This window comes from Lolium rigidum, chromosome 5, assembly GCF_022539505.1.
Source record: "Lolium rigidum isolate FL_2022 chromosome 5, APGP_CSIRO_Lrig_0.1, whole genome shotgun sequence".
Taxonomy (NCBI): Eukaryota; Viridiplantae; Streptophyta; class Magnoliopsida; order Poales; family Poaceae; genus Lolium; species Lolium rigidum.
The window spans coordinates 175787459-175802371 of NC_061512.1; the positions used below are offsets into that span (position 1 = coordinate 175787459).

At 45.0% G+C, this 14913-nt stretch overlaps 1 protein-coding gene, 1 long non-coding RNA gene and 1 pseudogene across 2 annotated transcripts; all 3 read left to right on the top strand.

Moving 5' to 3' along the window:
• Positions 1-4289: 4289 nt before the first annotated feature.
• Positions 4290-12341, top strand: LOC124657873 (probable kinase CHARK). The gene is made up of 3 exons (XM_047196354.1): positions 4290-5054; positions 11101-11420; positions 11513-12341. The coding sequence occupies exons 1-3, from the start codon at positions 4446-4448 to the stop codon at positions 12204-12206; spliced, it is 1623 nt and encodes a 540-aa protein (XP_047052310.1). The 5' UTR covers positions 4290-4445; the 3' UTR covers positions 12207-12341.
• Positions 5634-5984, top strand: LOC124657874 (annotated as a pseudogene).
• Positions 9417-10204, top strand: LOC124657875. The gene is made up of 2 exons (XR_006988905.1): positions 9417-9767; positions 10170-10204. It is a non-coding gene; the product is annotated as an uncharacterized LOC124657875 (long non-coding RNA).
• Positions 12342-14913: the final 2572 nt, after the last annotated feature.

Sequence of the window (14913 nt, forward strand, 5' to 3'; positions counted from 1 at the left end):
GGAATACTTCTCATGCATCCAAAATCCTTGAGCCAACCACTATACCATTTGTGTCCACCATACCTACCTACTACATGGTATTTCTCCGCCATTCCAAAGTAAATTGTTTGAGTGCTACCTTTAAAATTTCCATTCTTTATCTTTGCAATATATAGCTCATGGGACAAATAGCTTAAAAAACTATTGTGGTATTGAATATGTACTTATGCACTTTATCTCTTATTAAGTTGCTTGTTGTGCGATAACCATGTTTCTGGGGACGCCATCAACTACTCTTTGTTGAATATCATGTGAGTTGCTATGCATGTTCGTCTTGTCTGAAGTAAGGGTGATTTACCACTCATTTAATGGTTAGAGCATGTATAATGTTAGAGAAGAACATTGGGCCGCTAACTAAAGCCATGATCCATGGTGGAAGTTTCAGTTTTGGACATATATCCTCAATCTCATACAAGAACATTAACTGTTGCTACATGCTTATGCATTAAAGAGGAGTCCATTATCTGTTGTCTATGTTGTCCCGGTATGGATGTCTAAGTTGAGAATAATCAAAAGCGAGAAATGCAATGCGAGCTTTCTCCTTAGACCTTTGTACGAGCGGCATAGAGGTACCCCTTTGTGACACTTGGTTGAAACATGTGCATTGCGATGATAATCCCGGTAATCCAAGCTAATTAGGACAACGTGCGGGCACTATTAGTATACTATGCATGAGGCTTGCAACTTGTCGGATATAATTTATATAACTCATATGCTTTATTACTACCATTGACAAAATTGTTTCTTGTTTTCAAAACCAAAGCTCTAGCACAAATATAGCAATCGATGCTTTCCTCTTTGAAGGACCTTTCTTTTACTTTTATGTTGAGTCAGTTCACCTATCTCTCTCCACCTTAAGAAGCAAACACTTGTGTGAACTGTGCATTGATTCCTACATACTTGCATATTGCACTTGTTATATTACTTTACATTGACAATATCCATGAGATATACATGTTACAAATTGAAAGGAACCGCTGAAACTTAATCTTCCTTTGTGTTGCTTCAATACCTTTACTTTGAATTATTGCTTTATGAGTTAACTCTTATGCAAGACTTATTGATGCTTGTCTTGAAGTACTATTCATGAAAAGTCTTTGCTTTATGATTCAATTGTTTACTCATGTCATTTACATTGTTTTGATCGCTGCATTCATTACATATGCTTACAATAGTATGATCAAGGTTATGATGGCATGTCACTCCGGAAATTATCTTTGTTATCGTTTACTCGCTCGGACGAGCAGGAACTAAGCTTGGGGATGCTGATACGTCTCCGACGTATCGATAATTTCTTATGTTCCATGCCACATTATTGATGATATCTACATGTTTTATGCATACTTTATGTCATATTTATGCATTTTCCGGCACTAACCTATTAACGAGATGCCGAAGAGCCAGTTCTGTCGTTTTCTCGCTGTTTTTGGTTTCAGAAATCCTAGTAAGGAAATATTCTCGGAATTGGACGAAATCAACGACCAGGGGCCTATTTTCACACGAAGCTTCCAGAAGACCGAAGGAGTCACGAAGTGGGGCCACGAGGTGGCCAGACACTAGGGCGGCGCGGCCCAGGTCTTGGCCGCGCCGGCCTGTCGTCTGGGCCCCTCGTGTGGCCCCCGACTCTGCCCTTCCGCCTACAAATAGCCTTCGTCGCGAAACCCCCAGTACCGTGAGCCACGATACGGAAAACCTTCCAGAGACGCCGCCGCCGCCGCCAATCCCATCTCGGGGATTCAGAGATCGCTCTCGGCACCCTGCCGGAGAGGGGAATCATCTCCTGGAGGACTCTTCACCGCCATGGTCGCCTCCGGAGTGATGAGTGAGTAGTTCACCCCTGGACTATGGGTCCATAGCAGTAGCTAGATGGTTGTCTTCTCCCCATTGTGCTATCATTGTCTGATCTTGTGAGCTGCCTATCATGATCAAGATCATCTATCTGTAAATCTACACGTGCGTTTGTTGGGATCCGATGGATAGAGAATACTATGTTATGTTGATTATCAATCTATTACCTATGTGTTGTTTATGATCTTGCATGCTCTCCGTTATTAGTAGAGGCTCGCCAAGCTTTTACTCTTAACTCCAAGAGGGAGTATTTATGCTCGATAGTGGGTTCATGCCTCCATTAAATCTGGGACGAGTGACGTAAAGTTCTAAGGTTGTGGATGTGTTGTTGCCACTAGGGATAAAACATTGATGCTATGTCCGAGGATGTAGTTATTGATTACATTACGCACCATACTTAATGCAATTGTCTCGTTGTTTGCAACTTAATACTGGAAGGGGTTCGGATGATAACCTGAAAGTGGACTTTTTAGGCATAGATGCATGCTGGATAGCGATCTATGTACTTTGTCGTAATGCCCAATTAAATCTCACAATACTCATCATGGCATGTATGTGCATTGTCATGCCCTCTCTATTTGTCAATTGCCCAACTGTAATTTGTTCATCCAACATGCTATTTATCTTATGGGAGAGACACCTCTAGTGAACTGTGGACCCCGGTCCATTCTTTTACATTGAATACAATTTATCGCAATACTTGTTCTACTGTTCTCTCGCAAACAATCATCATCCACACTATACATCTAATCCTTTGTTACGACAAGCCGGTGAGATTGACAACCTCACTGTTTCGTTGGGGCAAAGTACTTTGGTTGTGTTGTGCGAGGTTCCACGTTGGCGCCGGAATCCCCGGTGTTGCGCCGCACTACATCTCGCCGCCATCAACCTTCAACGTGCTTCTTGGCTCCTACTGGTTCGATAAACCTTGGTTTCTTACTGAGGGAAACTTCCTGCTGTACGCATCACACCTTCCACTTGGGGTTCCCAACGGACGCGTGTTGTACGCGTATCAAGGGGACTGGAAGGTTTTTAATGAGGCGGCTTGCTTGCCTAATATATTATATATTTTCAAAAAAAAAACATTCTTTTGATTACATATATATTAGTAATCAACAAATGCATATGTATGTATATGTGCAATATATGTGATAACGGAAAAACATAAGACAATGTAGCAACGCACGGGCATTCAATTAGTTAATAATATATACAAAAGTATACATGTTGAACATGTGTAAATGATATTGTTGTATTAGTCTTTTACACTTCTTTATACTAGTATATTATAAGTTCAAATTAAATGAGAATTGTCTGTTAAATAAAATCAACAGTTCCTTATATTCTTAGATAAAGATACTCCCTCCGTTCTATATATACTATTTGTCACTGATTTACTACAACCCTCCGTTCCATATGATTTATCGCTGATTTGGTATAGCAGCAACAGATAATACGAAACCAGGAAACAGTAATTAGTTCAACAATAATGCTATACCTATGGGCTTCGCTTACGGAATCAATCTTAGGGCATGTACAATGGTGATATCTTAGCAGTGCCACGTAGGATAAATGATGAGGTGGAGGAAAGAGAAAGATAAAAAAGACTTTGCCTTCTCTTAGCTAAGAGATCATCTCTTAGCACAATCTCTCTCACCATAAATTTAGAAAGTCTTGTTACTAAAGATAAGATTAAAAAACAACCCATTGTACATCATATTTTATTGTTATATCTAGATTACGTGGCAGGATTAAGATAAGACAGTCTTATCAACCATTGCACATGCCCGGGATTATGTGGTGTGCAGTTGAGGCAGCGCGGCCCTAAAATCACGGGACGTGAGAAACTTTGAACCAATCTTGTGCCTCCACTTCAGCCCGTAAGAAAATTGCCCGTAGGTCTAGCATTGTTATAACTCAACGAAACTTCCTCATATATATTACTCCCTCCGGTCCGAAATATAAGCCATATAATTTCGTGCACGGAAATTAAGAAATGCATATTTAGGAAAAATTACACCATGTTTGGCTAGGGTTAACCGTAAGTAATTGGCGTGAGCTAATAGAGGACTTTGCATAAGATAAGTAAACCTAATCAAATCTCCAAAAATATTGTCCATACAAATAGGGCAACTCAATAAACCTTATATTCTGGAATTTTTCTCAAAAAACTATATGGCTTATATATAGGAATGGAGGGAGTATAACTGTGGGGAAATGTTAGGATGAAAATGGCCTACACACCCCAAACTAGCAAAACTGAATATAGGACGAAACTTCCTCATGGGCCCAGTAGCCGGCCTGAAGCTGATGTGAGTTGACGTTTGCCCGATGGAGATGCAAGTCTTTTTATACTCCTACTAGCTAGGCTAAAGTTCTCAACTCTCCCGTGTTTGATTTCACGCGCAATCCATCTGTGGCCAGAGGGAGTGATAGTCTCTCTTCCACGTCCGTTTTCGCTGTCTGGCCTGTCCCGCTGTTCCAGTATCTCCTCTCCTTCATTCACAGTCACACATTGGTCAATACAGATACCTAGTAGCAAGTAGCAACAACCCCACATGGCTGCTTCCAACACAAGAATCCGTTTCTTCCTCGTGCTGTCCTACCTTGCATCACACGCCGCCGCACTCTCCTTCAACCATAGCGGCTCCGATCACCGCCGCCCCGCTTTCTCTCCCCATGATAAGTCCATTGGGATTAACACCACCGAATTCTGCTCTCCCGTCGCCTTTTCTGCGTTACAAGAACAACAAAGTACCTCTGGCGGCTCTGTGGGAAATAATGTCAAATTTCCCAACTCTACATGTTACAGAATTACCTCTCTGTCCACCGCCAGTCGTAGAAGAATAGATCGTCGACATTCCAGGAAACAGCATAAGACTCGAAAGTTGCTGTCCGGTACAGATGTCCGAAGAGCGACGAGGAAACGTCATGGTGCATTCCCCGGGAAGGTCACGCCGGCGTGGCTGGAACAACCAGCTGTCCCAGGTTCGGTTTTGATCGGGTTTATATGTGCCGCGGCAGCCCTTATTCTCTGCTGCAGCCGTAGCAACAGGTCGCGGCAGAGCCCTCCGTCTACCGAGCTGGAACTGGAAGACGACGGCGGGCAAATCATAAGACCTCAACTCCGGCGAGGATTGAGCCCCCGGGAGTTCGAGTACAGTGAACTCCACTATGTCACGTATGCCAATTTACGGCACTTTGCTGCTGGCATTTTTCCAATGTGCCGTTAATAGTAGGTTTAGGCGGCATATTTTAATTAGTGCCACTAATAGTTACCTAATTACCGGCGTTTTAAAAAAAATGCCACTAAAGGTGGGCAAGCACAGGCATAACTGAAAGTGCCGCTAAATTTTTGGTGATTAGCGGCATTCTCTGAAGTGCCGCCAAAGTTTTGGTGATTAACGGCAGTATCAAGTGCCGGCATAGCTAGGAATTAGCGGCAGTATCTAAAGTGCCGGCAAAGCTTAGATGATTAGCGGCACTTTGTTGGATGCCGCCAAAGTTCTATGTTAATTTATTGCAGAGTTTCAGAAAAGCCTTAAAGTGCTTAACTGAGAAACACAGGGACCTTTCAGTAAATAGCTGAAAGAGCACAACCACCCATGTAAAAAAAAACTAAAAAAAAAACTGCAGTCCCAGATCTCCGCAAGCACAACCACCCATTCCATTCGATGGGGAACCCTAGCTCTCCTGGCGGCGGTGGCCTAGACCTCCACCTCGCGCACACGCACCAACCTAGCACGATGCGGGCGATCTCAGCGGCGGCGGGAGGCATGCTGCGGGCGCGTCTGCCGGCGGCGGCGCGCGTCCGCGGCGGGCACAGCGACGACGCGGGGCGGTGGACGACGCTGGGCCACGAGGTGCGGCCCAAGGGGTACCCGATGAACCGCACGCCGCCGCCGCCGGGGGAGTCGCGCAAGTGGGAGGACTGGGAGCTGCCCTGCTACCTCACCTCCTTCCTCACCGTCGTCATCCTCGGCGTCGGGCTCAACGCCAAGCCCGATCTCACCATCGAGACCTAGGCGCACCAGAGGGCGCTCGAGCGCCTCCAGCAGCAGGAGCTCGCCGCGTCCGCCGACGCCCTCGCCGAGTGATCCGCGCGCGCCACAGGTCTGGGAAGGAAGGCGGCGTGCCCGCCCGCCCACCACCACCGCGGGTCCTCAGCTGACCGCATCATGATCGCCGCCGCCATCCTCTGCGCCACCTCTCCGCCCTCACCGCCCTCTCCCTCCGCGCCGCCGCCGACCTGCCCCCGGACTTCGCCGCCCCCGAGATCGACGAGGACGACGACGACGAGGGGTACGCCACGGCCGCGTCCAGGGGCGGGAGCAGCACCGCCGCCTGGAAGGAGGAGATGGAGGGGCTCGAGGAGGACGCCTACGGGGACGCCGGCCCGCCCAGCCCCAGCAGCAGCGGCTACGCCGGCGAGCGGGGCAGCAGCCTCGCCTCCAACGGCGGCGGCAGCATCGAGGAGGAGGACACCGCCACCCCACCCCACGCGCCTGGCGCCGAGGACTGGGCGCGCGGCAAGAAGCATGCCGACGAGGTCCTCGCTATCAAATTCGCTCCCTCTTTTGTTATGTTATTATTACAGCCGCACCATTGTTTTCTGTCGTGTGCCTGCTTTGTTTGTCTATCTACGGAATAATTCACCGCTCAGTTCATCCGTCGCCAGTCGTTACTGTTGACATCATCAAGTAACTTTAGTTCTGAATCCTAATGCATATTCATGCTCACTGCTCCCAATCTGCTTCGACCATCTATATATGCCCTCTGACATAGTGACATTATCTATCTATCAAGTAGCATGTAGCGTTTTTTTTAATTAGGGGAAAATATGTTGCTGACATTCATCCATAGCCGCTTCCAGCATGCAGGCTGGAACCGAGCCTTGCAACACCCCACTCTCTGCTCTACTACTAATCTGAGCAATGTCATGCGCTATTGTGATCTCGGATGACTATTAGTTAGTTGTGATTAGAAAATATGGAAAGAAAATATGTGGTCAACCTAGGTTGTACTACCATATATATACATTCTAAAATACAACACTATTTTTCTGCCAAGAAGGTCTCATATCGATGACTTAAATTTGAAGTATATTCAAAACATGAATGATTTCACCAAATTCCTTCTATTAAGCGAGGAAGAGTTAGCTGGAATGCCTCTTGAGTTCTTAAAGGTAAGCTAAGTAATAGGGTAAGCAAACTTCAGTGTTCAAATCAGCCGTACCAACATTATGCTTAAATGAAACTTTTGTCGAGATAAGCTGTTACCCCGTCATTTTCTGAGTTCATGGTTGGGAAGAAGTGTGAGATGAAACAAAATAGTGATTGTGGTATTTCTTTCTAATTATGTTTCACTATTACTATTCAACTCAGGATCTGGAAGAAATAGATGGAAAGCGCAAAATTCTGTTGACCAGCTACCATGTCACGCCAATTCTTGAGCATTGCAAGGTCAGTTCCACATTTCTGCTTACAATGCACCTGCACATTTAGTCGCACAGTTGCTTGATAGCTTGTGATAACATATACCGGGAGAGTACTTACAGTAAGGTATTTTTTGCACTACAGCCGTGTGTGTACTGTGTACCAGCTGCTAATTTATTTTTCTGTATTGTTTTCAAGGTTGGCTCTACAAGGAAGCTGATTGCTGTTGCATACGGCCAGAAAGGTGGAAAACAGAATGTAGCCATCCTACAAAAGATGGTATCCTCCATATGTCCAACTGCATCTTTAACTTCATAGGAACTTATATGTTTTGTTCACCGATTTCACTTTATCTCACATGCCATAGAATCATTCAATTCTTCATTGCATTTATTAATTGCCTTGGCAAGACTTGCATTGTTCTGGCTTCTTGAAATAGGGAATATTCTTATTGTGCTTTCAATATTTTTGGTAATTGCACTAGTGATGCTCGATTAATTGACAGTGAGCTTTGCTATCCAGGAAGGAGGGTGCTGATATCCAGACTTACTAAAATTGTTTTAAATAACCATTGAATGATTGAAATAGGACCAAGGGAATATAAATTCATCTTCTGCATGCATAATTTCAGCCTTGGAACTGACAACTTGCAGTTATTTATATTTAGGTTCAGATAAGACACAGACTCGCGAGATTGCTTGGATATTCCAACTACTCCGATTTTGCTATTGAACCAAGAATGCCAATGACATCAAGGAAGGTTTGTGGCTTTCCTGCTGTCAAATCTGCTTGAAAGTTTCCAATTTTATCTAACTATGCCTGGTGAATGCATTCTTCACACCAACTCTGAGCCAGTGAGCTTTCTGACAAGATGGTGTTTTAGGCATCTCTTCTCATGTTCACTTGCATTTGCATATGACACTAAGAAAACCACACATGTTCTAAAGGGCTTTTCCCCACAGGTCTTGGAATTTTTGGAGGAAATATCAGGACAGTTAAGTGACCCAGCTAATGTAGAGCTGAGCTTACTCAAAGATCTGAAGGTTTGCACAGAGCCCTTTTTTGCTCTATTTCATTTTGCCCCACTGATCATGCCCTTTTCATTAATAATTTCAATTTTTTACTCTCAATATTCTCGCTTCAGATGAAGGAGGAAGGAGATGCTCAATTTGGCATGGAAGATTTATTATATTACATGAAAAGAGCCGAACAGCACAAGGTTGATCTTGACATTGGTGAAATTAAACGATATTTCCCTGTTAAGCTGGTCATATCAGGAATGTTGAAGATGTTCCAGGATCTATTTGGTATAATTTACCCATTAAACACTACAACATAAATGTCCATCATTAAGTATGAATATGGATATATATATTCCCATGTTTTCTCTGGCAGCACTACGATTTGAAGAAATTAAGAACGTGGAGGTGTGGCATGAAACAGTTCGTCTCTTTTCTGTTTGGGATGCAAGTTCAAGTGATCATATGGGTTATTTTTTTCTTGATATTTTATCCAGGTTTGTATTCTATGCTTAGTGACGGAGTCTTAAAAAAATTTAATGGCCTCCCATGCTATTTTCATGTTTAATTGAATACAAATACTGGAAGTTGTTTGGACACTTCTCATATAAGAAATATAGGAAAAGTTGACTCCTGTCTTATATCTCTATTGCACCGGTTATCATTGATATGCAACCGAGGAAACCAATTGTCCTAGATCTTAAACTGCCTTTTTGCCTTTATAGGGAAGGAAAATATGGCCATACTTGTGTTGTGGCACTTCAGAATGGATGCATGTGTTCTAATGGTACACGTAAGGTAATTCAGGGAAACTATATATTTGGTATTGTGATTTTAGCATGATTTTCTTGTTAGAAACCTTGTAATGTGGATGTTTTCTTACTAAAGCAAAGTTAATTGAAGACTTGTGATAGTTGAACCCATACAGCCTCTCTCACAATGTTGAAATACCTAATCTGTGAAAAGTACATCTTCTATCTACTTGAATGACAAACTGTTTCACTCTGTTAATTCAGTAATGTGGAGGTCCATTAGAGGCGCGTCCAGCCGGAAATTTAAGGAGCTGGAACTACTCATTCCATTAATGTCTGGGCTTTGCCTGATTACTGAACTAGCTATAGATATATTTTTGTGGTTGAGCTTTGCTGCTGTTTTTGTTATTGTTGATGTTGACAATTTTACTCTTTATATATCTTTGAACTAGCAGATTCGACCTACATCCCCATCCCCTAGAAACCTATTTTTACCTACATCTCTTCCAGACCAGACCAAATTTGACCTACATTGTCCTGCCAATGTAGGTGAGTCATCAACTTCTGGGAGAGTAGTACGGCATGTTCCATCATTTGAGGATTCCTCTGAGGTTTCTGATCAAGAGGAGCAGAGGAAGGCAAAGAAGAAAAAGAAGAACAAGAGAAAAACAAAGGTAATACTATCTTAGTAGTATTACTGAAACATAGGTAATACTATAGTGTAGTGGATGCCTTGGTTCCGTTTGTCCTTTTCCAAAGGAATTATTGGGTAAGATACTAGATAATATGACAGAAATGCGTTCAACAATCCTCATCCCTAAATTTTTTTTAAAAACTAAAGCCGTTATGCAATCTAGGCACAGTCACCTTTGTTCACAGCATAAAACCTGATATTAATGGTCCATGATCTCCTTGCAGTGTTTTTACATGATATATTTATGTTACCTAAATTGTGTTTCAACATCTTCGTCTACCACCCATATGGAATATCCATGTTTTTTTTCTAGTCGTCACACGGACCATACCTGTACTACAGATAGGCCTTCCTATATCTGATGAATGATTTCCTCACGCAGGCTGCGGAAGAGTCCAAGCTCAACAAAACATCAAAGAAGAAAAAGTTATCACTATGATTCTCGAATCTTGCTGCATTAGGGAGCTAAAAGCAGGCAGTTGTCGATACCTTTTGCGTTTCTTATATCTCTTGATTCCGCAGAACCTCCTTCGGTACTGTAAACCTAGCTGTGATCCATATATCCTGAAGGGGGCCCCTCACAGTGAACAAGAACACTTGGGAGATCCCCAGGGGCAAAACAGAATCCAGTCGGTCTGGTCTAGCGGTCTGCTTTTTCCATTAGATTTACTCGCGAAAGTTCCATGTATTCTGCAATTTATTGCTGTTGCCAAATGCTATATATATACACTGAAGCGCAATGATGCAGAGATGTTCAACTTGATCATCAGCCTTCACGTGGTGCCTAAACCTAGATTGCTTGGAAATATTGGTTTTAAACATTGCTTGACTTCTTGAGTGCGATGTATGCTTGATTGTAGATTGCTTGAATGTTTGCAGGCAGTATAGCAACTTTAAAAATGCCTAGGAAAGTAATCAGCGGCACCAGAATTAAAAGCCTGAAAAAGTAATTGTAGGCATCTTTTAAAAGTGCCGGCAAAAAGTTTAGATGGTATCCCTAGAAAAGTGCCAGTAAAAAGATTTTGTGACATTTTTCAAAAAGTGCCGGTAAAAAGATTCTATGGCATTTTCGGAAAGTGCTAGCAAAAAGATTCCATGGCATCTTTCAAAAGTGCCGGCAATACTAACTAGCAGCATTTTTGGAAGTGCCTTAAAATATAATTAACGGCACTTTTCTAAAAATGCCGGCAAAGACCTACCTCGACTGAAATAAACGCAGCACTTTTTTTTGTGCCTTGAAAAATCTTTACCGACACTTTTGATGCCTTTGCCGGCACTTTTTTGTGCCGGCAATTTGGGTACCTGACGCAGTGCTCGCGGCCGCGACGGACAATTTCCCGGAGGAGAGTAAGATCGGGAGAGGGGGGTTCGGTCCTGTGTACCGAGGCTACTTGACTGAGGAAGACCGTCATGTGGCCATCAAGGTCCTCTCACAGGAGCTGTCCGTCCAGGGTCTCAAGGAATTTCTAGCCGAGGTCACCATCATGAGCCAGCTCAGGCACCGCAACATCGTCCGTCTCGTCGGCTGGTGCGGTCGCCGGAGAGAGCTAGCGCTCGTCTACGAGCTCGTGCCAGGAGGCAGCCTCGACACTCATCTCTACAATCCTGACACACACTTGACTTGGCCAGAGAGGTACATAATTCTGCTCATGAACTGACCAATTTCACTCGCCTATTTTTTTATCTGAAAATTTTAGGTAACTTAGTACTCGTCAGTAATTGCAGGTACAAGATCGCGCTGTGCTTGGGCTCAGCCTTGCGGTACCTCCACACGGAATGCGACCAGTGCGTCGTGCACGGCGACATCAAGCCTGCAAACGTGATGCTCGACGCGTCCGGCAACGCCAAGCTCGGCGACTTCGGGCTAGCGAGGCTCGTCGATCACGGAGCCGAGCCCCAGACAACGCAGGTCATCGCGGGCACCGTCGGGTACATCGACCCGGAGTTCGTCAGCAGCCGCAGGCCAAGTGCGGAGTCCGACGTGTACAGCTTCGGGATCGTGCTCCTCGAGATCGCGTGCGGCAGACGGCCTACAACGTCGAGGCGATCGGACCAGGCATCCTCGGCGGCGCTGCTGGCTTCGGTCCGCGACATGTACCACCGGAAGGTCATCCTTGATGCGGCGGACCGGAGGCTAGATGGCGAGTTCGACGGGATGCAGATGGAGCGCCTGCTCGTGACGGGGCTTTGGTGCGCGCACCAGGACCCGTTGCAGCGGCCTTCCGTTGCGCATGCTGTGGACGTGCTACGATCTGAAGGCGCAGAGCTGCCGGTGCTTGGAACGATGGGTGGTTCTGGGGAGATTCGCGCGTTGGAGGAACAGGTCTATGGTGATCTGTCTGCCGAGAGCTCCGCTTATTTTGATGATTCCGATGAAACTGCGTACCTTACTACCGAGGACCCAGCTTATCCAATTTAAAATGTAGATTTTTTTTGAGTGAAAAAAATGCAGATTACTCCTCCCTGTAGTTCATTTGGTTGATTACTTGAGCTGCCACTTAACGGCTCATTGGACAATTGTACCATCATTAATCTTTGACCTATGTGTAGGCAAGCAAACAACTTATTAGGAATTAAAGCTTTCCTTAAAACTAGACAATTGGATACCTAACGCTCTGGCGATTAGGGTTGGCAGCCTCCCCCCGACGAAGCCTTCTTCCTCGACGGGGAGTTCTTCTTTCCCCCGGCTCGTTCCCCTTGTTGGATCGATCGTTGGGGTCTGCTCCGAGTCTCTCACGTAGAAGGAGGGATAAGACAGGTCTGGAGACCTAGAGTTTGGGCGATCGGTTTTTGCTCAAGTCGGATCAGGTTGGGCTTCTCCCGCCTAGATCAGATGTCGGCCTCATCAAATAATTCGACGACCAATGCGGAAGGATCGGGGACAAAAAAAAGTGAAGCTCTTGGCGTCTGGGTATAGACGAGGAGGAGATTGATGATCTTGTCTTTGAGGATGAAGAGGATGTCCCGAAAGAAGGTATGAAGTGGTTTGCGCTGGCCAGGGTGCATACCGAGAATTTTTTTAGTCCTCAGACTTTTGAGCAGCATATGAGGATTGCTTGGAGCCCAGCAAAAGAGGTAAAAATCAAACCGATTGAAGCAAATCTGTTTACTATCCAGTGCAATTGTCTCGGTGATTGACTAAAGGTAGAACAGGGCGGTGCTTGGTTGTTTAGACAAAATGCTGTTATCATTGAAAAATATGATGGATTGGCTGCCCCTGAATCTATCGATCTAAACTTTGTGGCTGTGTGGATGCAAATCCATAAGTTACCCCTGGTTACCGCAAGAAAATTTTGATTACCAATCTCACAGAGAAGAAGGTAGGTAAAGTTTTGGAGGTAGAGACTGAGATAGATGGAGTTAATAATTTTGTCAGGGTCCGGGTAAAGCTTGATGTTAGGAAACCGCTGGCTCGCTTTGTCACAATTGTCTGTGATGGCAAGAGAGAATTCTATGCGATTAAATTTGAAAAGATGCCGAAGTTTTGTGGAGCCTGTGGATTTTTTGGGCATACTCACCTGGAATGCGGCTCTAGCGAACATGAGGAAAATAACCTTAAATGGGGAGATTGGCTCAAAGCGGATTGGGAATCCTGGCATGGAAGAACTTCTGGAGGAAATCGTGGAAGAGGTAGAGGGGGTAGAGGAAGATCTACTCCGGTTGAGGATATTGGTGGCCGTGGCAGAGAACCTGTTGGGCGTGGACGTGGTGCAACTGTCAGCTGGCGGTATAATGCATTATCGAATGCTCATGGCGAATGCTCATGGCCTAGCAGGGGTGAATGAGGAGCTAGAGGACACAAGAACTAGCCCAATCAAAAACAGTAATATGGTAATTGATGAGCAGGAGACATATGATAATAGTGTTAAGCGCCGGCTCCAACTTGGTGAGCCTACCCCTGATGATGAAGATGCAGATCTGCGGAATTCTATTATTGACAATGTACCTATGAATATGGCTGGGCCGGCAGTTGAGGTACCAGTGTTGAAAGATGACAATGCTCGTATCAAACGCTCAAAGAAGGATGGAGCTGGCTCCCCTTCACTCGGATCGGCGGGTTCCTTCGAGGAACCTGTCCGGTCGCAATGAGAATATTGCCAGCGAACTGTCAGGGTTTGGGTAATCACCCGACAGTTCGCTCGCTTCTGCAGGTTCAGAAGCAAAGCAACCCCGTTGTTATTTTTTTTGTCAGAGACTCATCTCGATTCTTATCCAGCTGATTGTTTACGGAGGAGACTTAATATGGATTTTAAAATTTTGAACCCTACTACCTCTCGAAGTGGAGGGGTTATGTTACTTTGGAAGAGAGGTATTAACATCCAACTCAGATTTTCTCATACAAATTATATAGATGTAACTGTGCATGAATCCCCTGAAAGAGTTTGGAGATTGACTGGTATTTATGGAGAACCTAGATGGGAAGATAAAAATAAAACGTGGAACAGGATGAGGGAGTTGCATGTTCAATGTAATCTACCCTGGGTTTTAGTCGGAGATTTTAATGAAATTTTGTATTCTCATGAAAAAGAAGGTGGCAATGCTCGACCACAGGTTTTTATGCAGGCTTTTCGAGATGCTCTAACAGACTGTAGCCTGGCTGACCTCGGTTTCCTAGGTGATATTTTCACTTGGCGCCGGGAATGAATTCGTGAGTGTCTTGACAGATGCCTGGCTAATAATGCATGGAGTACTATGCACCCGGAGGCATCGGTGCATCATCTTGAGTGCATGCGGTCTGACCATAGTGTAGGATAACGTTGCATAGAAAACAAAAATTTTCCTACCGCGAACACGCAATCCAAGCCAAGAGCAATCTAGAAGACGGTAGCAACGAGGGGATATCGAGTCTCACCCTTGAAGAGATTCCAAAGCCTACAAGATGAGGCTCTTGTTGCTGCGGTAGACGATCACTTGCCGCTTGCAAAAGCGCGTAGAAGATCTTGATCACGATCGGTTCCGCGCCACGAACGGGCGGCACCTCCGTACTCGGTCACACGTTCGGTTGTTGATGAAGACGACGTCCACCTCCCCGTTCCGGCCGGGCAGCGGAAGTAGTAGCTCCTCTTGAATCCGACAGCACGACGGTGTGGTGTCGGTGGTGGTGGAGAAATCCGGCGGAGCTTCGC